The sequence below is a fragment of the Nicotiana tomentosiformis genome, chromosome 2 (assembly GCF_000390325.3).
Source record: "Nicotiana tomentosiformis chromosome 2, ASM39032v3, whole genome shotgun sequence".
NCBI classification, from domain to species: Eukaryota; Viridiplantae; Streptophyta; class Magnoliopsida; order Solanales; family Solanaceae; genus Nicotiana; species Nicotiana tomentosiformis.
In genome coordinates this window covers 32785593-32810927 of record NC_090813.1, presented here as the reverse complement: position 1 = coordinate 32810927, position 25335 = coordinate 32785593, and the positions used below count along the sequence as shown (strand labels likewise).

The 25335-nt window shown below is 40.7% G+C and overlaps 1 protein-coding gene across 1 annotated transcript; it reads right to left on the bottom strand.

Annotated features, from left to right (window-relative positions):
* Window positions 1–10405: 10405 nt before the first annotated feature.
* Window positions 10406–10768, bottom strand: LOC138904581 (uncharacterized). Its single transcript, XM_070193088.1, has one exon. The coding sequence runs from the start codon at window positions 10766–10768 to the stop codon at window positions 10406–10408; it is 363 nt and encodes a 120-aa protein (XP_070049189.1).
* Window positions 10769–25335: the final 14567 nt, after the last annotated feature.

The window sequence follows — 25335 nt, the reverse complement described above, 5'->3', positions numbered from 1 at the left end:
GACGTGTGCCAAAACGACAAGGGTACGACATCGTGACTTGTTTCAAATAAATTCCATAAATATTAAAAGCGATCAGAAAGCTAAAAAGCACAATAGATTTTAAATATGTAATAAATCAGATAATTAGGCCAATTATTAATAGTTGAGCGACCGTGCTAAAACCACGGAACTCGGGAGTGCCTCACACCTTCTCCCGGGTTAACAGAATTTCTTATCCGGTCTTCTGTGTTCACAGACCATAAATAAGAGTCAATTTCCTCGATTTGGGATTTAAAATAAATCGGTGACTTGGGACACCATAAATTATTCCAAGTGGCGACTCTGATTGAATAAATAATCCCATTTTGATTAATGTCACTTTAATTGGAAAAACTCCCCTACCCCCGCGGGAAAAAGGAGGTGTGACATGTGTCTTGATGTATGTTGTGGGCATCGGATTCATGGAATTTCGGCGATTGTTATCGAAGGATGTTATTATAGTCATGTGAATTATGCGGTACATGGTGTGAACTCAACAAAGGTATGCAATCATATATTAATGCATCGTGTAGTGATTGAAACGGTGTTCGTATGTTGGAAGCATGCCTAGTAGAGAATTTTGGATCTTGGAATTTGGCTTTCAGGCTTATTTGCCTAAATAAAAGGGGAGGGTCTTCAGATTTGCTCGAGCTAATATGCTCAGCTGAGTTGTGGTAGCACGGGTAGGTGCACGAGGGTTAAACAATGTTTTCGGACAACTCCAGAGCAGTTCTTAGCACGTTCGAGGACGAACGTATGTTTAAGTGGGAGAAAATATAACGAACCGACCAGTCGTTTTGAGTTCTAGCGCGTCATTCGGCAGTTTGAGGCCATGAGTAGCTTCACTTTAGGTATTATGACTTGTATGTGTGGTCGGAATTGAAATTCAGGAAGTTCGAAGTTGATTTGGAGAAAAAAGAAATTCTAATTTCGGAAGCCTTAAGTTGGAGGAATTGACTAAAGTATGAGTTTTGAGTAAACGACCTCGGAATCGGGATTTGAAGGTTCCAACAGGTTCGTATAATGATTTTGGACTTGGGCGTATGTCCGAAGCGGGTTTTGGATAACCCGGGAGCAATTCAGCGCCTATTATGGAAGTTGGCATTTTGGAAGAATTTTATAGATTTGAGCTGAAGTGCATTTCAGTGTTATCAATGTCCGTCTGGGATTCCGAGCATGGAAATAGCTCTGTATGGTGATTCTGGTCTTAGGAGCGTGTCCGAAAATTTATTAGGAGGTTCGTAGGTCATTTCGGCCTCAATTGGAGAAAGTTGGAAATTTGGATGATTTTTGAAAAGTTTGACCGGGAGTGAACTTTTTGATATCAGGGTCGGATTCAGATTCCGAAAGTTGGAGTAGGTCCATAATGTCAATTATGACTTGTGTGTAAAATTTGAGGTCAATTAGACGTGATTTGATAGGTTTCGGCATCGATCGTAGAAGTTTGGAATTTCAAAGTTCATTTAGTTTGAATTGGAGGGTGATTCATATTTTCGATCTTGTTTGGCATGATTTGAGGCCTCGACTAAGTTCGTAATGTGTTTTGGGACGTGTTGGTATATTTTGTTAAGGTTTTGAAGGCCTCGGGTGAATTCCGGATGGTAAACGGATCAAGTTTGGATTTTTGAAGAGCAGCTGTTGCACCAGGCTTCTAGTGTAACCGCACTTGCGGAGGGCTAGCCGCAGGTGCGAGCTCGCAAAAGCGAGCCCAAAGCTCGCAGAAGCGGCTAAGTGTTGGCAGCCCAGAAGTCGCAGGTGGGGACGAGAGGGGCGCAGATGCGCGACCGCAGGAGCGGTCCAATTCATGCACCGCAGAAGCGGTCTCGCAGAAGCGAGCCGCTGATCGCAGAAGCAAGCCGCTGATTGCAGAAGCGGACAAGCCGGCTAAAGGGGAAAGCCGCATTTGCGAGGTTATTTCTGGGACTCAAATCATGAATTACTTGTGATAATTGCATCTTTTACTGATTGTTAATAGAGATTGAACATCCTACTTGTTAATATTATAATAACTTCTCATTCCGGAGGTTAATAAGAAAATGACCTTCTTTCTTGTGGAGCGGGCCGAATGCCTCGGCAGTATGGATGCATCTATGGATAGTGACGCACGTCCCTCGGCAGTGTACATGACACTCTGGATAGGGCCGTACGTCCTCGGCAGAAATCGTGCCTAATAATAATAATAATTACACGATACCTTGATATTTTAATTGCAGCTTGTGAAGCTAATGTATAAATTGAAAATTATTGGAATTCAAGGAATTAATTATTTCTGCTTGTCAAGGAATTTATTGTTGTTCTTATAAATCATGTTTTTTGAAATATTTATATTTGAAATATTATTGACCCATAGTGAGTGTCAAAGTCAACCTCTCGTCACTACTTCTTCGAGATTATGCTTGATACTTACTGGATACACGTTGTTCACGTACTCATGCTACGCTTGCTGCACATTTTTGTGTAGGTACACATATGTTTAGTGATCTTTTGGCGCGTCTATTGCGGGAACTTACGGTGAGCTGCACTTCCATGTTACGAATCCGCAGCATACAATTTGTATTCCGGACAGATGCTGTATTTTATTTTTCTTCCTAGTTGATGCTCATGCACTTGTGACACCAGATTTTGGGGGTACTTATGGGCTGTTCAGTATTGTAGTTGTGAAAACATTTCCATTTATTCTGTAAATTTTATCTCTTACTATTTAATTGAAGAAAAGTTCGATTCAAAAATACTAAAAAGAGTAATTAAATTAATTAGTGAAGGTTGGCTGGCCTGACAACGGTCTTAGGCGTCATCATGACCTTTAATGGATTTTGGGTCGTGACACCCGGGACCTCAACTAAATACACCAACAAATCCTGAAACCTCATACGAACTTAGTTGAAACCTCAAATTACATCCAACAATGATAAAACCACAATTTGCACACGGATTCAAGCCTAATGAACTTTGAAATTTTCAAATTCTATAATTGAAGCCGAAACCTATCAAATCACGTCCGATTGACCTCAAAATTTGTACACAAGTCATAAATGACATAACGGACCTATTCAAATTTCCAGAATCGGATTCCGACCCCGATATCAAAAAGTCAACCCCCCGATCAAATTTTTCAAAAATTCAACTTTTGCCATTTCAAGCCTAATTCCTCTACCGACCTCCAAATAATTTCCTAGACACATTCCTAAGTCCAAAATCACCATACGTAGCTATTGAAATCATCAAAATTCAAACCCGAGGTCGTTTACACATAAGTCCACATCCGATCAGCTTTTCTAACTTAAGTTTTCAATTATGAGACTAAGTGTCTCATTTCACTTCGAAATCCTTCCGGACCCAAACCAACTAACCCGGTAAGTCATAAAATAACTGTAAAGCATAAATTAAGCAGTAAATGGGGAAACGGGGTTATAATACTTAAAACGACCGGCCAGGTCGTTACATTCTCCCCCTCTTAAACAAACGTTTGTCCTCGAACGAGTTTAGAATCATACATGGAGTCTCAATTAGGTGTGGATATTTTCTCCGCATCTCCTGCTCAACCTCCCATGTAGCTTCTCCGACTGGCTGGCCTCTCCACTGTACTTTAATGTCACGACCCAAAATCTCACCTGTCGTGATGGCGCCTATCTCAATACTAGGCAAGCCGACAATATCAATAAATCACCATATCTTTTAAGTTTGAAAATATAATAATTAAATTCAACGGAAGAAATCTCACAAACACAAATATAAACATTCCCAAAACATGGTGTCACTAAGTACATGAGCATCTAAATGAATATAAAGTCTGATTGATAAAAATCGCTGTCTGAAATATAGAAAAATACAATAACTAAATAGGAAGGGAATCAAGTCTGCGGACGTCAAGTAGCTACCTTGATAGTCTCCAATAGAAGTAACTCCGAAATCTAGCAGTCGTCGTATCCGGAAGCACCTGGATCTGCACACGAGGTGTAGAGTATAGTATGAGTACAACCAACTCAATAAGTAACAAGACTAACCTCTGGGCTGAAAGTAGTGATAAGCTCTGCAGGTACAGTCCAGTATAAATAATGGCACAAAAATATAGGCATGATTTCAAGTTCAATAGTTAAACTCAGTACAAGTGAAACGGATCAATACTGCATGATATGAGGAATATGACATCTCAGTAGAAAGGCCTCATATAAATACTGGTCACAAATTATTCGGTCACTCAGTATTGTTTATGGCCAATCCAGCCCAGGGATATTCCGTCTCGTATATATATACACATCGACTGACAGTCAGTCACTCAGTACCGCATAAGGCCCTGGGTTAATTTATCCCCAATGTAAATGATACAGATAAGATCCATGTCCAGGGAAAATTCATCACAACATATAAGTAAGTAAGGCAAGTCCATGCCCTGGGAAGTCCATCCCGAATATATATAATCATCTACACTCCGGATTGGCTCCTTCCGCCCAAGCGCTATATAAAGCCGATATGGCCTACTACGGCATGCAATCTGATTCCATAATAATAATAAAGCCTATAAGGCCTGCTGCAGGCGAGCTGCCCCCGATCCATATAGTAATAAAGCCTATAAGGCGTGCCGAGGCGTGCAGCCCGATCCTATAATAATAATAATAATATATAAAGCCGATATGACTTGCTGCAGGCGGGCAGCCCCGATTCAATAAATATCCTCACAATGGATGAACATGACTGAGTATGAAATGTATATTTTAAAATAATTAATTCAATAGCAACACGACCCTATGGGTCCCAAAATATCGGCACATAGCCTAAACATAATCTTTATTATGAGCCTCAGCTCAATTCCTCTAACACGTGTGGCATGTTCAAATAATAACATGATTCTTTAACTTTGCAACTTCACAGGATTTATTCAAGTCAATTTATATAGTGCACGTCCACACGCTCGTCAACTATCTTGTGCGTCACCTCCAAATAATTTATATAACACTAATTCGGGGATTCATACCCTCAGAACCAATTTTAGAAGTGTTACTTACCTCAAACCGTGTAATTTCTCACTCTGTTATGCCCTTGCCTTGAGAATTGGTCTTCGGAAGCCTCGTATCTAGTCACAAATAATTCTATCCAGTCAATAAAAATTACTGGAATTAATTCCATAAGAAAATACAAATTTTCCAACAAAATCCGAAATTTAGCTCAAAAATTCTCTCGGAACCCGACAAAAGTTACAAAATCCGAAAGCCCATTCAATCACGAGTCTAACCATACCAATTTTATCAAAATTTGACCTCAACTCGACCCTCAAATCTTCAAATTAAACCAAGAGGGTTTTCTAAATTTTTTCAAATTAATTCACTAATTTAGTGATAAAAACAACAATAGATTCATGTAATTTAACCAAAATTAGGTTAGGAATTCTTACCCCAATATTTTTCTTGAAAAACTCTCGAAACATCGCCTCACCCGAGCTTCCTTGGTCCAAATATGAAAGAATGAGACGAATTTGGACTTTATTCTAGTGCCCAGGGGTTTGTTCTTCGCGTTCGTGACCCTCCCCTCGCGTTCGCGCTGAACAAATTCTCCAACAGCCATTTTCAAACTCTTCTCATACAGCCTCTAGTATAATGGTCATAACCTTTTGTACAAAACTACAAATGATTAATGGTTTAACTTTCTGAAAACTAGACACCAAGGGCTATAACTTTCATTTGTTGCTCATCTCCCAATTCCTTATAGATTGTGAGATATAAGCTTCCAAAGTTAGCCTTGTGCAACGGAGATTTCCAAACTCTTCCCAGATAGCCTGTAGTGTATCCACCATAACTGTTTGTACACAACTCCAAATGATAAATGGTTTACCTTTCTGAAAACTAGACACAAATGCTACAACTTTCATTTTTGGATCAGCTCCAAATTTCTTATAGATTGCGAGATATGAGCCTCAAAACTCAGACGACGGACAACAAAAGTTCCTTCTTCGCGAACGCGAGAGCCTCTTCGTTAACGCGAAGAACAAAGTCCCAACAACAAAATCCTTCTTCGCGAACGCGAGAGGCTCCTCGCGAACGCGAAGAACAATACCAGAACCAGCAACCAGCAATATCAAAACACCCAAACTTGGTCCAGAACCACCCCGAATAACACCCGAGGCCCCCGGGACCCCGTCCAATCGTACCAACCAGTCCAATACATAACACGAACCTGCTTGAGGCCTCAAATCACATCAAACAACACTAAAAATATGAATTACACATAGATTCAAGCCTAATGAACTTTGAAACTTCTAATTTCTACAAACGACGCCAGAACCTATCAAATCACGTCCGATTGACCTCAAATTTTGCAAACAAGTCATAAATGACATAACAGACCTATTCAAATTTCCAGAATCAAATTTTGACCCCGATATCAGAAACTCAACCCCCCGGTCAAACTTTTCAAAAATTTGACTTTCGCCATTTCAAGCCTAATTCCTCTACGGACCTCCAAATATTTTTTCGGACGCGCTCTTAAGTTTAAAATCACCATATGGAGCTATTGGAATCATCTGAATTCAAATCCGAGGTTGTTTACACATATGTCAACATCCGGTTAACTTTTTCAACTTAAGTTTTCAATTATGAGACTAAGTGTCTCATTTCACCCCGAAATCCTTTCGGACCCGAACCAACTAACCCGGTAAGTGGTAAAACAACTATAAAGCAAACAATGAGCAGTAAATGGGGGAACGGGGTTATAATACTCAAAACGACTGACCGGGTCGTTACACTTTACTGATGCTATGTTCTTTGACCTCAGTTTTCAAATCTGCCGGTCTAAAATAGCCATCGGCTCCACATCATATGTCAAATTACCATCCAGCTGCACTGTACTGAAATCTAATACATGCGACGGATCCCCAATATACTTCTGGAGCATAGATACATGAAACACTGGATGAACACTTGATAGACTACGTGGTAAAGCAAGTTCATAAGCCACCTCTCCAATATTCTTAAGTACCTCAAAAGGCCCAATATATCGAGGGCTTAACTTTCCCTTCTTTCCGAACCTCAACACACCCTTCATGGATGAAATCTTTAGCAGAACCTTTTCCCCAACCATGTAAGCAACATCACGGACCTTCCTGCCAGCATAACTTTTCTGTCTAGACTGCGTCGTGCGAAGCCGCTCCTGAATCATTTTAACCTTTTACAAAGCATCCTGAACCAAGTCAGTACCTAATACCCTAGCCTCACTTGACTCAAACCAACCCACCAGAGACTGACACCGTCTCCTATATAAAGCCTCATATGGAGCCATCTAAATGCTTGACTGGTAGCTATTATTGTAAGCAAACTCTGCGAGTGGCAGAAATTGATCCCAAGAACCTCCAAAATCAATGACACAAGCGCGTAACATATCTTCCAATATCTGAATAGTGCGCTCGGACTGTCCGTCCTTCTGAGGGTGAAATCCTGTACTTAGCTGAACCTGTTTACCTAATTCTCGCTGCACTGCTCTCCAAAACTGTGATGTAAACCGCGTGCCCCGATCTGAAATGATGGACACTGGCACACCGTGTAGGCGAACAATCTCGTGGATATAAATTTCAGCCAACCGTTCCAAAGAATAAGTAGTATCAATTGGAATAAAATGCGCAGACTTGGTCAATCGATCCACAATCACCCAAACAACATCAAACTTCCTCAAAGTCCGTGGAAGGCCAACTACGAAATCCATGGTAATATGCTCCTATTTCCACTCCGGAATTTCAAGTCTCTGAAGCAATCCTCCCGGTCTCTGATGCTCGTATTTCACCTGTTGACAATTTAAACACCGAGCTACAAACCCAACTATATCTTTCTTCATTCGCCTCCACCAATAATGCTGCCTCAAATCCTGATACATCTTCGCGGCACCTGGATGAATAGAGTACCGCGAACTGTGAGCTTCCTGGAGAATCAACTCATGCAAACCATCTACATTAGGCACACATAGCCTGCCCTGCATCCGTAATACACTGTCATCTCCAATAGTGACTTCCTTGGCATCACCGTGTCCTTAAGGACAAGCAAATGGGGGTCATCATATTGGCGCTCTCTGATGCGATCATATAAAGAAGACAGAGAAACCACACAAGCCAAAATTCGATTCGCCTCGGAAACATCCAATCTAACAAACTGGTTGGCCAAGGCCTGAACATCCAAGGCTAAAGGCCTCTGTGCTACCGGTAAGTATGCTAAGCTGCCCAACTCTCCGCCTTATGACTCATGGCATCGGCCAACACATAGGCCTTTCCAAGATGATAGAGAATGGTGATATCATAATTCTTAAGTAACCCCAACCACCTTCGCTGCCTCAAATTAAGATCTTTCTGCTTAAACAGATGTTTAGAATCCGGTGATCGATATAAACCTCACAATGGACACCGTACAAATAATGCCGCCAAATCTTCAAGGCATGAACAATAACTACTAACTCAATGTCGTGGACCGGATAATTCTTCTCATGTACCTTTAACTGTCTGAACGCATAGGAAATTACCCTACCGTCTTGCATAAGCACTGCGCCTAGACCAATACGCGATGTGTCACAATACACAGTATAAGACCCTGAACCTGTAGGAAACACCAATACTGGAGTTGTAGTTAAAGTTATCTTGAGCTTCTGAAAGCTCTCTTCACATTCATCCGACCACCTGAATGGAGCACCTTTCTGGGTCAATTTAGTCATAGGCGATGTAATAGACAGGAAACCCTCCACGAAGCGACGATAATAACCGGCCAAGCCGAGAAAACTCTGAATCTCAGTAACTAAAGATGGCATGGGCTAACTCTAAACTGCCTTAATTTTCTTCGGATCCACATTAATCCCTTCACTAGACACTATGTGTCCCAAGAATGCTACCACTAAGCCAGAATTCACATTTAGAGAATTTGGCATATAGTTTCTCCTCTCTCAGCCTCTGCAATATAATACCCAAGTATTGTGCATGCTCCTCCTGGCTACATGAGTACAACAGGATATCATCAATAAATACCACGACAAATAAGTCAAGATACGGCTGGAATACGCTATTCATCAGGTGCATAAATACTGATGGGGCATTGGTTAGCCCAAATGACATCACAAGAAATTCATAGTGACCATAACGAATTCTGAATGTTGTTTTTAGAATATCCGAATCCCGAATTTTCAACTGGTGATGCCCCGATCTCAAATCAATTTTGGAGAATACCCTCGCTCCCTGAAGTTGGTCAAATAAATCATCAATACGCGGAAAAAGGATACTTATTCTTGATTGTAACTTTGTTCAACTGCCTGTAATCGATACACATTCGCATAGTACCATCTTTCTTTTTCACAAACAGAACCGGTGCACCCCAAGGTGACACACTAGGCCTAATAAACCCCTTGTCAAGAAGTTCCTGAAGTTGCTCCTTCAATTCTTTTAACTCAGCTAGTGTGATACGATACGGAGGAATAAAAATGGGTCGAGTGCCCTACACCAAGTCAATACTGAAATTAATATCCCTGTCGGGCAGCATACCCGACAGGTCTGCAGGAAATACATCCGAAAAATTTCTAATTACCGGCACTGAATCAATAGTAGGAGTATCTGCATCAACATCTCTCACCAAAGCCAAATATGACAAACACCCTTTCCCAACCATACGTTGGGCTTTCAAATAAGAAATTACCATGCTGGGAACATGATCTAAAGAACCTCTCCATTCGACCTTCGGCTACCCCGGCATTGCTAGCATCACGATTTTTGCGTGACAGTCCAGAATATCATGACATGGAGACAACGAATCCATACCTAGAATTACATCAAAATTAACCATACTGAGCAGTAAGAGATCAACTCTAGTCTCCAGTCCCCCAATGGTTACCACACAAGACCGATATACATTGTCCACAATAATAGTATCGCCCACCGGTGTAGATACACGAACCGGTAAAACTAAGGACTCATGGGACATATCTAGATAATGAGTAAAGTATGATGATACATACAAATAAGTAGAACCGGGGTCAAATAATATAGAATCTTCCCTATGGCACACTGAGACAATACCTGTGATCACTGCATCTAAAGCAATAGCATCTGGTCTGGCAGAAAAAGCATAGAATCGGGCCTGACCGCCACCTGATCGGCCTCCCCCTCTTGGGAGACCCCTAGCTGACTGAACCCCACCCCGAGCTGGGCGGGTGGCATAACTGCTGGTGCTGGTGCCGTCAGCCGAGAACTCTGCTGTGGAGCCCCACTCAATAGCCTAGGACAATCTTTCTTGTAATGACCAAATTCTTCGCACTCGAAACAACCCCTCGTTTGACGGAACTGCTGCTCCTGATAACCCGAGGAATTACCTGTAGAAGCCTGAGTGGACGAGGCATGATGAGAGCTCAGCGCTGGTAGTGCACTGAATGAAGACTAGTCTGAGTAAGCACTGTAAGAACCATGGCTAGCTGATGCACCACGATGAGTTGGACGAGTCGTCTGAGCGGGCCTATAAGGGCGACCCCTGCTGTGGTAGGACTGTCCCCCAGAAGGTATCCCACCAAAATTGCTCGAACTTCGAGGCCTCTTAACCTCCCTGTCACCACGCTCCTGGCTATGGACCACCTCTATCTGTCGAGCAATGTTAACCACCTCGTCAAAAGTGGCACCAGATACCCTCTTTATAGTCATAAGCAATCGTAGCTGATACATGAGGCCATCAATGAACCTCCTAATCCTCTCCCTATTAGTGGGAACCAACCAAACTGCGTGACGAGCAAACTCAGAAAACCTCATATCGTATTGGGTCAAAGACATGCCATCCTGTCGAAGCTGCTCAAACTGTCTGCGCAGCTCCTCCCTATAAGACTGCGGCACGAACTTCTCCAAAAAGATAGAGAACTCCTTCTATGTAAGTGGAACTGCACTGACCGGCATGCGCCTCTCATATGCCTCCCACCATCTAAAAACAGCCCCAGAAAACTGAAAAGTAGTGAACAAGACCCCATTGGTCTCCAGAATACCCGTTGTCTGAAGCATCTGCTGGCACTTATCCAGAAAACCCTAAGCATCCTCTGATTCAGCACCGCTAAATGATGGAGGTCAAAGCCTCCCAAATCTCTCAAGTCTTCTCTGCTCATCATCTGCCATAACGGGGACTACCGGGGCCTGAGCGGCTGCAACTGGTTGGGCTGGTAGTGCCCCCGATATCTGAAGTCCATGTACTACCTGATTTAGAGTGCGGGCAATAGGGGTATGAGTACCTCCCCCGACCTGAGAAGTGGAAGGTACAGCCTGAGCCGAAACCACCTGAGTAAGACCAGTGCAAACTGTCAATATCTGGGCCAAAGTCTCCTGAAGACCTGGAATCTCAATGGGCACAGCTGGTATTACACCCCATATTTTCGTACGTAAAAGTACGCCATAAGTAAATTGATATAAGCTCGGAATGAGATGTTACATCCGTACATTAAAATTTTGTCGTAAGTTAAGCGACATAAGTTCGGGAATGAGATTATTTTGGGATTATAAGTATTATGTTATTTCAAACAAGTGATAAGTAAATTCGTGAAGGTGAGAGGGTAAGCAAATCGAAGAAGATGCGTTTCATCGAAGTTTGTAAATTTGAGATAAAATACGGTCCAAGCTATAATACCCGATATTTATGGACTAGTACTATACAAGGTACTATATGACCGTAATAGTATGATGTATAAAGTATATTAAAAATGAGTAGTATTTTAAGTAATTTGAGATAATTCTTAATTATGCGGGTAATTGGTTAATTATTGATTAATGGGTGATTATTTAGGATCTTGGATAAGCCTAAAAGGCCTTAACGTGGCAGCATGTGTGGACATTTAATTAAGCCTAAGGTGACTAACTATGTTGTGAGGCTAGGTGGCATCCCTAGAGGAAATCTTGGCTAAAGCCTTAAAATACTCAAATTCACAAAGATTTGGAGAAGGCAACGTGAGTGCTTCAACCAAAAGCCATGAAAGACTTAACAAAAGGTATGTTGAAGGCAACGTGAGTCTTTCAAGGTAGTTACGTTGAAAGACTTATGCTAACAAAAGTCATGTGAGATTTTGATAAAATTCACAAAGGACATATATATTTATCTTCATAGCAATGTAACTAGCTTCAGTAAGAGATTCTCACGAAACTTCTTAGCATAATAGCAACGGGATTTTGCGATTCTAAGGGAGTACGGTGTAAACCTTCTCAAGAATATCACACAGATTTTTACCTACTCCAGGTATGTTAAGGCTAAACCCTTCTTTCTTTTGGCATGATCTATACGACACAAACAAAACGAGCAAATGCACAACTTTCATAAATGATTCTATTCATAGAAATACTAGGGGTGTCTATATTCTTGATTCCCCCAGTGAATTATTATTATATCTTCTATTCATGGGTCTCAGAAAATACGTAAATTGATAAATTTTATTTTATGATTTTAATCAAAAGTATAATGGTCCTATTACGTTCCGAGAGATTTTACTGATGTATTTCATATGCATTTCATTCATTTATACATGTACATTGACCCATGACCAGATGGTATTATATACGCGTATATATATATATATATATATATATATATATATATATACATATATATATTATATGTATATGGGATATGGAAAAAGGTTACGGCGTTATATACACACCACCACCTGATCAGCTGGTACACGTTGATGATTTTCCCCCAGTGGCCGAATGATATGATGAGATGCCCTCAGAGGATTGATGATGCTATGAACGTATATACCAATGCATGGTATGACATTTATATGCATATGCATGACATTATAAAAATGAAATGATTCACAGAGCTATGCAGACGTACATGTCGAGTCTTTTACTCTTTGTTTCTCTCATGTCTATTATTTACTGATTTTTATTCCTTACATACTCGATACATTATTTGTATTGACGTCCATTTTGCCTGGGGATGCTGTGTTTCATGCCCGCAGGTCTCGATAGATAGGTCGAGAGTCCTCCAAATAGGCGATCAGCTCAGCGAAAGATGTTGGTACACTCCATTTATTCCAGAGTTGCTTATGTGGTCAGTATGATTAGGACGTGTACTGATTAGTATGGCGGGCCCTGTCCCGACCTTTATGATATTTATGTACTCTTAGAGGCTTGTAGACATATGTCGTGTACGTGAAAGGTTGTACAGCCTTGTCAGCCTATGTTTTGAGTTTATAAATGATGATGTTGGCCTATTAGGCCCGTATGTCACGTGTATATGATGATGTAATAAGAAATATACGTTACGTTGGTACTCGGTTGAGTAAGGTACCGGGTGCCTATCGCGGCCCATCGGTTTGGGTCGTGACAAAAGGGGTATGAGAGCAGTTTTATCCTAGGGAGTCTACAAGCCGTATCTAGTAGAGTCTTGTTTATGGGTGTGTTGTGCACCACACTTATAAGCAGGAGGCTACAGGGCATTTAGGACTGTCACTCTTTCTTCTTACTCTAGATCGTATGGTAGAGCTCAGTTGTAAGAACTCAATTTCCTAAACTCTATCTTATTCATAATACGATGATACCTACATCCAGAAAGATGGTTGGTAAGAGATATAGCTATGGAATAGTTGCGTTAGAGGAACTCGAGTTTGCATCATTCCTTTGATGGATAGATGTGAGGTCTTCAGCATAACATGTGTGTACCTTATGTGTAAGCTTCTTGATAAGGAGTCTTAAGGCAAGAATATCTATCCACCTCTATGGTGAAAGGCAATGAGAGATTCAGAAGATAGATACAATCTTCAACAAGTAAAAGGAGCAAGATGAGAAGGGTATGAGGTACCCAGCTAATGAAGATTATCGCAGAGGAATATAAGCCTTTTAAGTAGTATAAGAAAAGGCAGGATATCAGGATCTATTTGGGGTTAGGGTAACCCAAAATGGTAGATGGATTGTTAGCGTTAGTTGACATTTCTGAAGAATATTGCAAAGGTGCTAATAGATCTCCTTGTGAGACACCCAGATGGTGCACTCTAGAATATTACAATTAGATGTGAATACTAGCATGATCAAAAAAATTCAGAAGATAGGCACTGAAAGCCTGGAAGGGATAAATATTACCTTAGTGTGGCTCTCATCCCTAGTAGAGCGAGAATGTTAAGAAACCTGAAGAGTCACTGGATGCAGAGCAAAGGGGAGCTAAAAGCAAAATGATGTCTTGTTGAAGTTTTCTGAATAAAGTAATAGATATAAATGTTAGCGGGAAATAAGAAGTGAGTTAATGAAGCATTATGAGTAAGATGTGATATATGGATGACAACGATAGATCAAAAAGATGACAGTATTACAGAGTCTATAGTCAAGTGAAGTAAAAGATGAGAGGTGACATGCCTTGAGACAACAAAAGAGTATAAGCCATAAAGTTATATCCTCATTTTGAGAAATAAGTTCGTGACTCCAATGTCATTACCAAAAGGAAAAGTTAGACCCCAGAGTAATAAGAAATCAGTATGGGCTGGTGAACAAGATAAACTAAGCATGAATTAGGGACTGAGTGATTGGATAATAGTTAGCATCATGAGAATTTCAGATTTCGTTCCAGCGATATTAGAGTGGACAACAGAAGAAGATTCATGAGAAATTCAGAGAATGGTCATTCAGGAAGATGCTTCCCTAAAGCAAGCAATGTGAGCAAAGTTAAGCTTAAGAGACTGTATGTGCCGGTTACACTAAGTGTCACCCTCGTGACTGAGGAATTGCGTTATCCTTGATATAGAAGGATTTCCGCAAGGAGAGTAAGGATCATCGATGATTTGGAAAGACGCCATAGATAAAGAGGTAAAATATCTATATGTAGATCCTTATGGATCCAACTCCTAGTACTCCCCTAAAAAGGGAGGAATATGGAGTGATGTGACATTAAGTCAGAATTAAGTGGTTCTAGTAACTATGGATTAATAAAGGAAGAATGTGATAAGAATGAGAAAGGGATAAGATTGCACTTATTCAAATCTTACAGATATGCTACGATTCCAGAACATTATGCAAACACGACGTCAAGGAGAGGAGGTAAGGGTTCCTGCCTGAGAAGTTATTGATAGAAAAGGAGTCAGTGCGAGACGTAAGTTAAGATAAAGGAAATGACCCATAAAAGATTACGCAGAATATTGATATGAGAATGAGCCAATGAGTAGTTAGTAGTTGATTCAGAAAGAGCCTAGTTATGGCTAGACAAGAGGATACAGACAAATCAATAGATCGTACAAGATAAACATAGTGAACCCCAACATGGGGAATTCAGTCTCGCAGATATGACATTGTAATACTTGAGAAATATTCAGATAGGAATCGGGGTAGTTAAAGGTACCGTATGAATGTTATGGAAATAAAAGATAGTCTTACTGGGAAGACAGTCAAAATTTCAGTTCAGGAGCAACCCTACAAGCACAAGGGCGTGGAAATAAGTAACTACGAATAATTATAGGCAAAGAAGAACATCAAAAATTCCGTCAAGTATACGATGTAATAAGCTCGCAGCTTCACAAGAGTTAGAAGGTCTTCCCTAAGTACTACAACAAAAGACTAGCTAAGGAAATAAGGAAGAAGGCTTCAACCTAAGCACAGTGACCTAAAGAGGAAATGGTCATGTAAAAATAGTCTCACTACAACATTGCTTGCACTCCATGAGAAAGTAGCACCTACCATGTCTAAGGAACGGGAAGAAAAATCAAAAGTAATATTCGAGACCATGTGAGCTGCAAAAAAATTCCAGCATGCATGGGAACTAAGATAAGCTAAGTATACACGCAACAGAGGGGCAGAAAGACCCGGAAAAGTAATAGCTTACGTTTAAAGGAAGCTCAGAGGGAACGAAAGGGATTATGCACTTAAGACTTCAGAGTGATATCCACGCACCATATATGTTGACATTCATACAGCCGTAGAAGACTCCGGTATAAGTTAAAAGAAAGAATTGAGCCTAGGGTATAGACAAAGGATTGAATTATCAGAAGATTGTATCATGGATATTCCATAGCGCCCATGAAAGGCTAAAGCAATAACTAATACCGTGAGCCACATATCAGAAGATAACTTAAGCCTACATAAAGGCTGATCAGAAGGAAGAGGAAACTAAAGAGTTACATCAACCAAGTAAATCAGGAGTCTGATTATTGGACCCAGAAAATTATAGAAATTGTGATTGAGGACACTGCAGAATCACTCTTAATATCAGAGGTACGAGAGAGATAGTACAACAACCATATTCTATAACGGCTCTACGATAAAGACAATTAGAAAAGTACCAGCCTCATAAGAAGTCAGTATGAAGCTCCCACCAGATTGTGTATACACCAGAGGTGCAAGTATTATAAGAAAGCTTCAAGTTGTGGATGTGAATTATACCTATGTGGAAGGGAGGTCATGAAAGAGATAGAAGATGTGATGTGAGATTTTAAGGTAAGTAAGGTAAAGGTGAACAACATACGAGATACTCAAATGCAAAAGATCGTGAATAGTCCATACTTCGGATAGAAGGCTAGAAGCACTGGGATTCAGTATCTAAGAATGGTAGCGGCATTGTTAGTGGCGTATCTTCCAGCCTATGGGTTCTATGTATCGAGAGGACTAGTCAAGATAGTAAAGAAGAGTAGAGACGATGTGATGTCTCGCTTGATATTCCAAAATAACATAAGGAAATCTGTGGTGCAACCGATTTGAAGGAAGGTTGCGAGTAGTATAAATGAATATGTGTAGGTCGCAAGCTAAAGTATGGTAAAGTGACAAGGTTTTAGGAAGATATGAGTAAGGATAAGAAAGAGCGAGTGAGAAGGTGACGAGAATGGATAAGTCCTAAGGATTAAGCCCATGAAAACAAGAAGAGCTGATAGTTTCTCTAAATTATACCAATCTCAGTATAGCCTGAATGAACTCAAAGGAGTCTAAGACTAGTAGCATTTAGAAGAGATGGAATGCTGCCCTGGTAATAGAATGAGGGTGTAATTATGATAAATAAAGGGAGTTCAAGAATTGTACAGGATTAAAATACCCACGTAAGTGAATCACATTGGGATGCTTTAAAATACGGTTATTGAAGTACAGTATTGCCGCTAAGTGGATCAGGAAAATCACTTCAAATATTCCTCGATGCAACGTAAGCTCTAGTGGCAAGGTATTACGTAAGAAGTTTCAAGTTATCAATGGCATATTGTAAATCAATATTGAGGAGAATCAACAATGGGTGGACAAAAGTCACAAAGTATGAGATGAGATTAGGCCTTCATCCTTGAGATGAACAGTAGTGAAGCAGCATTAAAAGACTTAGATTTATGCATATGGGATAAGCAACAAAGGTAACCTGGAGTTTGATAGCAGACCTCAGTAACGATAAATCGAGGTAAGAGTTATGGTATAGTATGACCTACCTAGATACAGTAAAGTCATACTGATGAATAACTAGGTCTATGAAATAAGATATAACAATATTCGTAAGTTCGACAAAGTACCGAGCGAAGAACTTCAGTATACCTATACATGCCTAGAGAGACATCTTATTAAGCGATGTATATGTTTACCAAGTGAGGCCTAGAGATTGGCTAAAAGCTGGAGGAAAGAGGAGAGAAGCATCGCATAGGCGCGCATACAAAGTTAGAGTCGTACAGGCTGCATGAAAGAAGGTAGCAACAGTTACGAGATTGGAAGAATTCCGACCACAGACCGTGGTGTGAGAAAGAGGCCTAAAAGGGGGAATGCCCTGGCCTTTGGATTTATTCAAAGAACAGTTGCCTAAATGGCAAGAAGGGTAAAAAGTATTCGCAAGATCTATGGGTTATGAAAACAATAAGTGAATCAATCAACATTCAAGGACGAATGTTCCAAAGGGGGGAATATTGTTACACCCCATATTTTCGTACGTAAAAGTACGCCATAAGTAAATTGATATAAGCTCGAAAATGAGATGTTACATCCGTACATTAAAATTTCGTCGTAAGTTAAGCAACATAAGTCCGGGAAAGATTATTTTGGGATTATAAGTATACGTTATTTCAAACAAGTGATAAGTAAATTTGTGAAGGTGAGAGGATAAGCAAAACGAAGAAGATGAGTTTCGTCGAATTTTGGCAATTTAAGATAAAATACGGTCCAAGCTATAATACCCGATATTTATGGACTAGTACCATACAAGATACCATATGACTGTAATAGTATGATGTATAAAGTATATTAAAAATGAATAGTATTTTAAGTAATTTGAGATAATTCTTAATTATACGGGTAATTGGTTAATTATTCATTAATGGTTGATTAATTAGGATCTTGGATAAGCCTAAAAGGCCTTAACGTGGCAACATGTGTGGACATTTAATTAAGCCTAAGGTAACTAACTATGTTGTGAGGCTAGGTGGCATCCCTAGAGGAAATCTTGGCTAAAGCCTTAAAATACTCAAATTCACAAAGATTTGGAGAAGGCAACGTGAGAGCTTCAACCAAAAGCAATGAAAGACTTCACAAAAGGTATGTTGAAGGCAACGTGAGTCTTTCAAGGTAGTTACGTTGAAAGACTTATGCTAACAAAAGTCATGTGAGATTTTGATAAAATTCACAAAGGACATATATATTTATCTTCATAGCAATGTAACTAGCTTCAGTAAGAGATTCTCACGAAACTTCTTAGCATAATAGCAACGGGATTTTGTGATTTTAAGGGAGTATGGTGTAAACCTTCTCAAGAATATCACACGGATTTTTACCTACTCCAGGTATGTTAAGGCTAAACCCTTCTTTCTTTTGGCATGATCTATACGACACAAACAAAACGAGCAAATGCACAACTTCTATAAATGACTCTATTCATAGAAATACTAGGGGTGTCTATATTCTTAAAATATAGAAATACTATGTTCATGGGTCTCAGAAAATACGTAAATTGATAAATTTTATTTTATGATTTTAATCAAAGGTATAATGGTCCTATTACGTTCCGAGAGATTTTACTGATGTATTTCATATGCATTTCATTCATTTATACATGTACATTGACCCATGACCAGATGGTGTTATATACGCGTGTAACCTTTTTTCATATCCCATATACATAATATATATGTTATATATATATATATATATATATATATATATATATATATATATATATATATATATATATATATATATATATATATATATATATATATATATATGTATATGGGATATGAAAAAAGGTTACGGTGTTATATACGCACCACCACCTGATCAGCTGGTATACTTTGATGATTTGCCTACAGGGGCCGAATGATATGATGGGATGCCCTCAGAGTCTTGATGATGTTATGAACTCATATATCAATACATGGTATGACATTTATACGCATATGCATGACATTATAAAAATAAAATGATTCACAGAGCTATGCAGACGTACATGTCGAGTCTTTTACTCCTTGTTTCTCTCATGTCTATTATTTACTGATTTTCATTCCTTACATACTCGGTATATTATTTGTACTAACGTCCCTTTTGCTTGGGGACGCTGTGTTTCATGCCCGCAGGTCTCGATAGACAGGTCGAGAGTCCTCCAAGTAGGCGATCAGCTCAGCGGAAGATGTTGGTACACTCCATTTGTTCTAGAGTTACTTATGTGGTCAGTATGATTAGGACATGTACTGATTAGTATGGCGGGGCCCTGTCCCAACCTTTATGATATTTATGTACTCTTCGAGGCTTGTAGACATATGTCGTGTACGTGAAAGGTTGTACGGCCTTGTCGGCCTATGTTTTGAGTTTATAAATGATGATGTTGGCCTATTAGGCCCGAATTTTATGTGTATATGATGATGTAATAAGAAAAATACGTTACGTTGGTACTCGGTTGAGTAAGGTACCGGGTGCCCGTCGCAGCCCATCGGTTTGGGTCGTGACAGCTGGTGCTGAGCTGGAGCAACTAGTGGTACTACAGGTGCTGGTCCCACTACGGTACGAGCTATTTGCTCGATCTCTACCTCAGCCTCGGCCTCTACCACGGCCCCGGCTTCTCGCGGCCCTAACTGGTGGCACTGGTGGCTGACCGTCCGATCCGGTAGTACGTGTCCTCACCATATGTGAGAGAATAGAATAAGAGAAATTTAGTTTCCGGAATCAACAAATTCGCATGACAGAATAATAGAAAGTGAAATTTTCCTAAGGGTTCGGCAGCCTCTCGAAGATAAGTACAGACGTCTCGGTACTGATCCACAAGACTCTACTAAAGCTACTCATGACTCGTGAGACCTATGTAACCTAGGATCTGATACCAACTTGTCACGACCCAAAATATCACCTGTCATGATTGCGCCTATCTCAATACTAGGCAAGCCGACAATCTCAATAAAATACCATATCTTTTAAATTTGAAAACATAATACTTAATTTCAGCGAAAGAGATCCCACAAGTACAATTATAAACACTCCCAAAACCCCGTGTCACTGAGTACATGAGAATCTAAATGATAATAAAGTCTGACTGCGAAAAACACTGGCTGAAAATATAGAACAATACAAAAAACTGAACGAAAAGAAAGTCAATGTCTGCGGACGCCAAGCAGCTACCTTGATAATCTCCAATAGATAAAACCCCGAAAAACTAGCAACCACCATGTCCGGAGGTACCTGAATCTGCACACGAGGTGCATGGTGTAGTATGAGTACAACCAACTCAGCAAGTAACAATAATAAATAAGGAACTGGAAGTAGTGACTAGCTTCATAGTTGAGTCCAATTACAGTAATTTCCAACATAACAATGTATGCATGCTTTAAAGTTCAACATTTAAGCCCCAAACAATAAGTTCATGTCAAGTTCAACTGAAACATAAGATAATATCTTTTAGAAAGTTCCAAACAGTGATATATGACAACTGAAGTGCAACAATAATGAAATCATATGCATCCTCCCAGGACCACAGTCACTCAACCATTTCATTCACTCAGCACTCGTACTCAGTAGGTACATGCGCTCACTGAGGGTATGTACAGATTCCGGAGGGGCTCCTACAGCCCAAGCGCTATAATCCGCATGGACAACTCACGTGCTGCATGGACAAATCACATGCTATAGTATCAATATTTGGATCCGCACGGACAACTCACGTGTTGCACGGACAACTCACGTGCTATAGTATAATATCTGTATCGGCACGGACAACTCACGTGCTGCACGGATAACTCATGTGCTATAGTATAATATCTGGATCTGCACGGACAACTCACGTTCTATAGTATAATATCTCACAATCAGGCTCTCGGCCTCACTCAGTCATAAATCTCTCCAGTCTCTCGAGCTCTCAATGATCATGCAAATCACCCAAACAACAATAATGTGATGCATCAATAATAAACAATAGAAACTGAGATAAAATAAATAAGTAAACTGTGACTGAGTACAAAATAACAAATTAGCAGATAATCCAACATGTACACGACCTATGTGGGTCCCTACATTGCCAACACATAATCTAAACATGATTTGTATTTCAATTTCTCTACTACATGGAGAATGTACAAATAACCACAGATTATTCAACTACACAGTTCCATGGAATTTGACCAAGTCAAAATTCCTACGGTGCACGCCCACACGCCCGTCACCTAGCATGTGCGTCACCTCCAAAACCGATCATATAACACATGATCCGGGGTTTCATACCCTCAGGATCAAATTTAGAAGTGTTACTTACCTCAAACCATGTAGTTCTCTATTCCGCTATGCCTTTGCCTCGTGAATTGGCCTCCAAACGCCTCGAATCTAGCCACAAATAATTCGATTCACTCAATAAAATTTATTGAAATTAATTCCATAAGAGAATACTAATTTTCCAACAAAATCCGAAATTTAGCTCAAAAATCGCTCGTGGGAACCACGTCTCGGAACCCGACAAAAGTTACAAAATCCGAAAGCCCATTCAACCACAAGTCTACCCATACCAATTTTACCAAAATCCGACCTCAACACGACCCTTAAATCTTTAATTTAAACCAAGAGGGTTTTCTAAATTTTTCAACTTAATTCACCCATTAAATGTTAAAAACAACCATGATTTTGGGTAATTTAACCAATATTGAGTTAAGAACACTTACCCCATTGTTTCCTCTGAAAATCTCCCAAAAATAGCCTCAATCCGAGCTCCAAATCAGCAAAAATGGAAAATGGGACGAAGTCCCATTTTTAAAACATAAACTCCCTGCCTAGTCATTTCCTCTATGCGATCGCGGACAACCATACGCGATCGCGATGAATAGGATCCCAGCTCTACGCGATCGAGGCCCTCTTCACGCGATCGCATAGAGCAAATACGTGACCCAGATTCCTCTCAAGTTCCCCCATGCGAACGTGGAATTTCCCACGCGTTCGCGTAACACAGACTGGCCCAACCTACGCGATCGTGAAGAACAAAAATCACCACTGCCTCAACAAGCCTACGCGGTCGCGGGTGCCTTCACGCGATCGCATAGAACAAATCTCACCTCTGCCCAAACAAGCCTATGCGATCGCGGACCTTCTCATACGATCGCATAGAAGGAAACCAGTGACAGAAATCCAGCATTTTCAGCAGTTTACCAAGTCTGAGTTTCGATCCGTTAAGCATCCGAAACTCACCCGAGGCCCCCGGGACCTCAACTAAATACACCAACAAGTCCTAAAATCTCATACGAACTTAGTTGAAACCTTAAATTACATCCAACAACGGTAAAACCACAATTTGCACACGGATTCAAGCCTAATGAACTTTGAAATTTTCAAATTCTACCACTGACGCCGAAACCTATCAAATCACGTCTGATTGACCTCAAATTTTGCGCAAAAGTCATAAATGACATAACAGACCTATTCAAATTTCCAGAATCGGATTCCGACACCGATATCAAAAAGTAAACCCCCCGGTCAAACTTTCCAAAAATTTAACTTTCGACATTTCAAGCTTAATTCCTCTACCGACCTCCAAATAAAATTTCGGACATGCTCCTAAGTCCAAAATCAATATACGGAGCTGTTGAAATCATCAAAATTCAAATCCGAGGTCGTTTAAACATAAGTTCACATCCAGTAAACTTTTCTAACTTAAGTTTTCAATTATGAGACTAAGTGTCTCATTTCTCTCCGAAATACTTTCGGACCCGAACCAACTAACCCGGTAAGTCATAAAACAACTGTAAAGTATAAATTGAGCAGTAAATGAGGGAACGAGATTATAATACTTAAAATGACCAGCCGGGTCGTTACAGTTACATTGCCCCTGCTGCATAGAATACCCTTCTACAAAATCCATAAAGGATTGTACTGACATTGGTGGACCATTGAAAGAAAAATCACAGACAAGGAGTAATGAATACAACCACCAATACATTGATAAGACAAACGTTAGGACTACTCATTTAGTATCAAGAGGGACAGAATAATCATCAAAACACACTCGAGAAACATACTTAAATGGTTTGACATCTTTGATTCTTCACGCTCTGTAATATGGAGAGTTACCGATTCTTGTAATGAAAAGTATGAAGTTTTATCAATTCTTGGAAAGATAGTAATGATGGTTTATGGATTCTTGAAAAATTCATGACTATGCATTCTTAGAAAAAAGTTGTAAAATGGGATTCTTTCCAAAGTTGTGGAAGAAAAGTTTACACAAAGTTAAACGGCTAGTAAACTTTATATGTTTAGCCTCTTCAAAATTTTGAATTGCTATACATTAAGGTGGCATAGGCTAATTAAGACAATTTTTATATACTAAACATATAACCTCTACAACACATAATAAAATGTATAAAATGTAACTAAGACTATGTTACATAATAATAAAAATTTTGCCAAAATCTGGGGCACCCCTCCTAAATCTAGGGCAATCCCTCACCATATGGCGAGTATCGCCACACTCAAAACAAGCTCTCGGAGGGTGTGACCGCTGTGATTGGCTCGGGCCAAGTCTGCTGGACTGGCCACTGGGAACCCCCCGTGCAGGAGGAACACTAGATACTGGCGGTACATAACAAGGCTCATGGGGTCTAGAAGGGGCTGGAACACCACTGGCGGCTAGAAGAGCTGAATGAATGGGGCGACTCACATAACCCCTACCATGGCGAGCTGCTGGGGCACGAGCACCAGAATAAGAACCAGTCTCTCGAGACCTCTTGGCCTCTCTCTCCTCTCTATCCCAGGCAAGCATGCCCTCCAATCTCCTGGCGATACTCACAACCTGCTGATAAGAAATATCCATCTCCAACTCCCTGGCCATACTAATCTGGATACTGGGGTGGAGTCGCTCAATAAACCGATGAAACCTCTCTCGAGCTGTGGCAACCAAGGCCGGTGCGTGTCGCGCCAAATCACTGAAATGAACTGTATACTCTGACACAGTCATAGCACCCTGGCATAACTGCTCAAACTCTACGCGCCATGCGTCCCTGAGGCTCTGAGAGACATACTCACTCAAAAATATATCCGAGAACTGAGTCCATGTAAGTGAAGCTGCCTCAGCCGAACTACCCAACTCATAAGCATGCCACTACTGATAGGCTGCTCCTCTAAGCTCTAATGTAGTAAAAGAAACCCCACTCGACTCTACTATACCCATGGTACGAAGTATACAGTGACAATCCTCCAGAAAACCTTGGGCATCCTCTGACACCAATCCACTGAAGGTAGAAGGGTGGTACTTCTTGTACCTCTCAAGTCTGAGCTGCTCCGTCTTAGAAACTGCTGCCCTAACCTCGGGCTGAGCTGGAGCTACCGGCTGCATCGGTATAATCTCTGGAATCTGGTCAACCTGAACCCGCTGCTCTAGAGTACCGGCGACGGGAGTCTGTGCTCCTCCCCCAGCCTGAGATGTGGAAGGAGCAAGTGGAATCAATCCAGCCTAAGCTAAGGTGCTGAACATGCTCAGAAACTGGGCTAGAGTCTCCTGGGGGGCTGGTGCAGCAACAGGTACCTCAGGTGCCTGCTCTCTAGCTGGAGCTACTGGGGGCTCTTCTGTAGCAGCTCATGTGGGTGCTCTGGCTGCACCGCGTGGACATCCTCGGCCTCTACCCCGGCCCCGGCCCCGGACTCTCGCGGCTCTAGCAGGGGGCGCAGGTGCTGGTCATCAGATCCTCTTATACGTGTCCTCACCATCTATGAGAGAATAGAATACAGAAGTTTAGAATTTCAAAGTCAACAATTTCGCACGACAAGGAATCAAAGAAGTGTAATTTTTCTTAATAGTTCCATAGCCTCCCGAAGATAAGTACAGACGTCTCCGTACCGATCCGTGACACTCTAATAAATCGGTTTGTGACTCACGACACCTATGAACCTAGAGTTCAGATACCAACTTGTCACGACCCAAATATCCCTCCGAGACATGTCATGATGGC

Bases quoted from the DNA above. Each gene is read 5' to 3' on its own strand.
- LOC138904581 (XM_070193088.1), bottom strand. From the start codon at position 10,768: ATGAGGTTTTCTGAGTTTGCTCGTCACGCAGTTTGGTTGGTTCCCACT.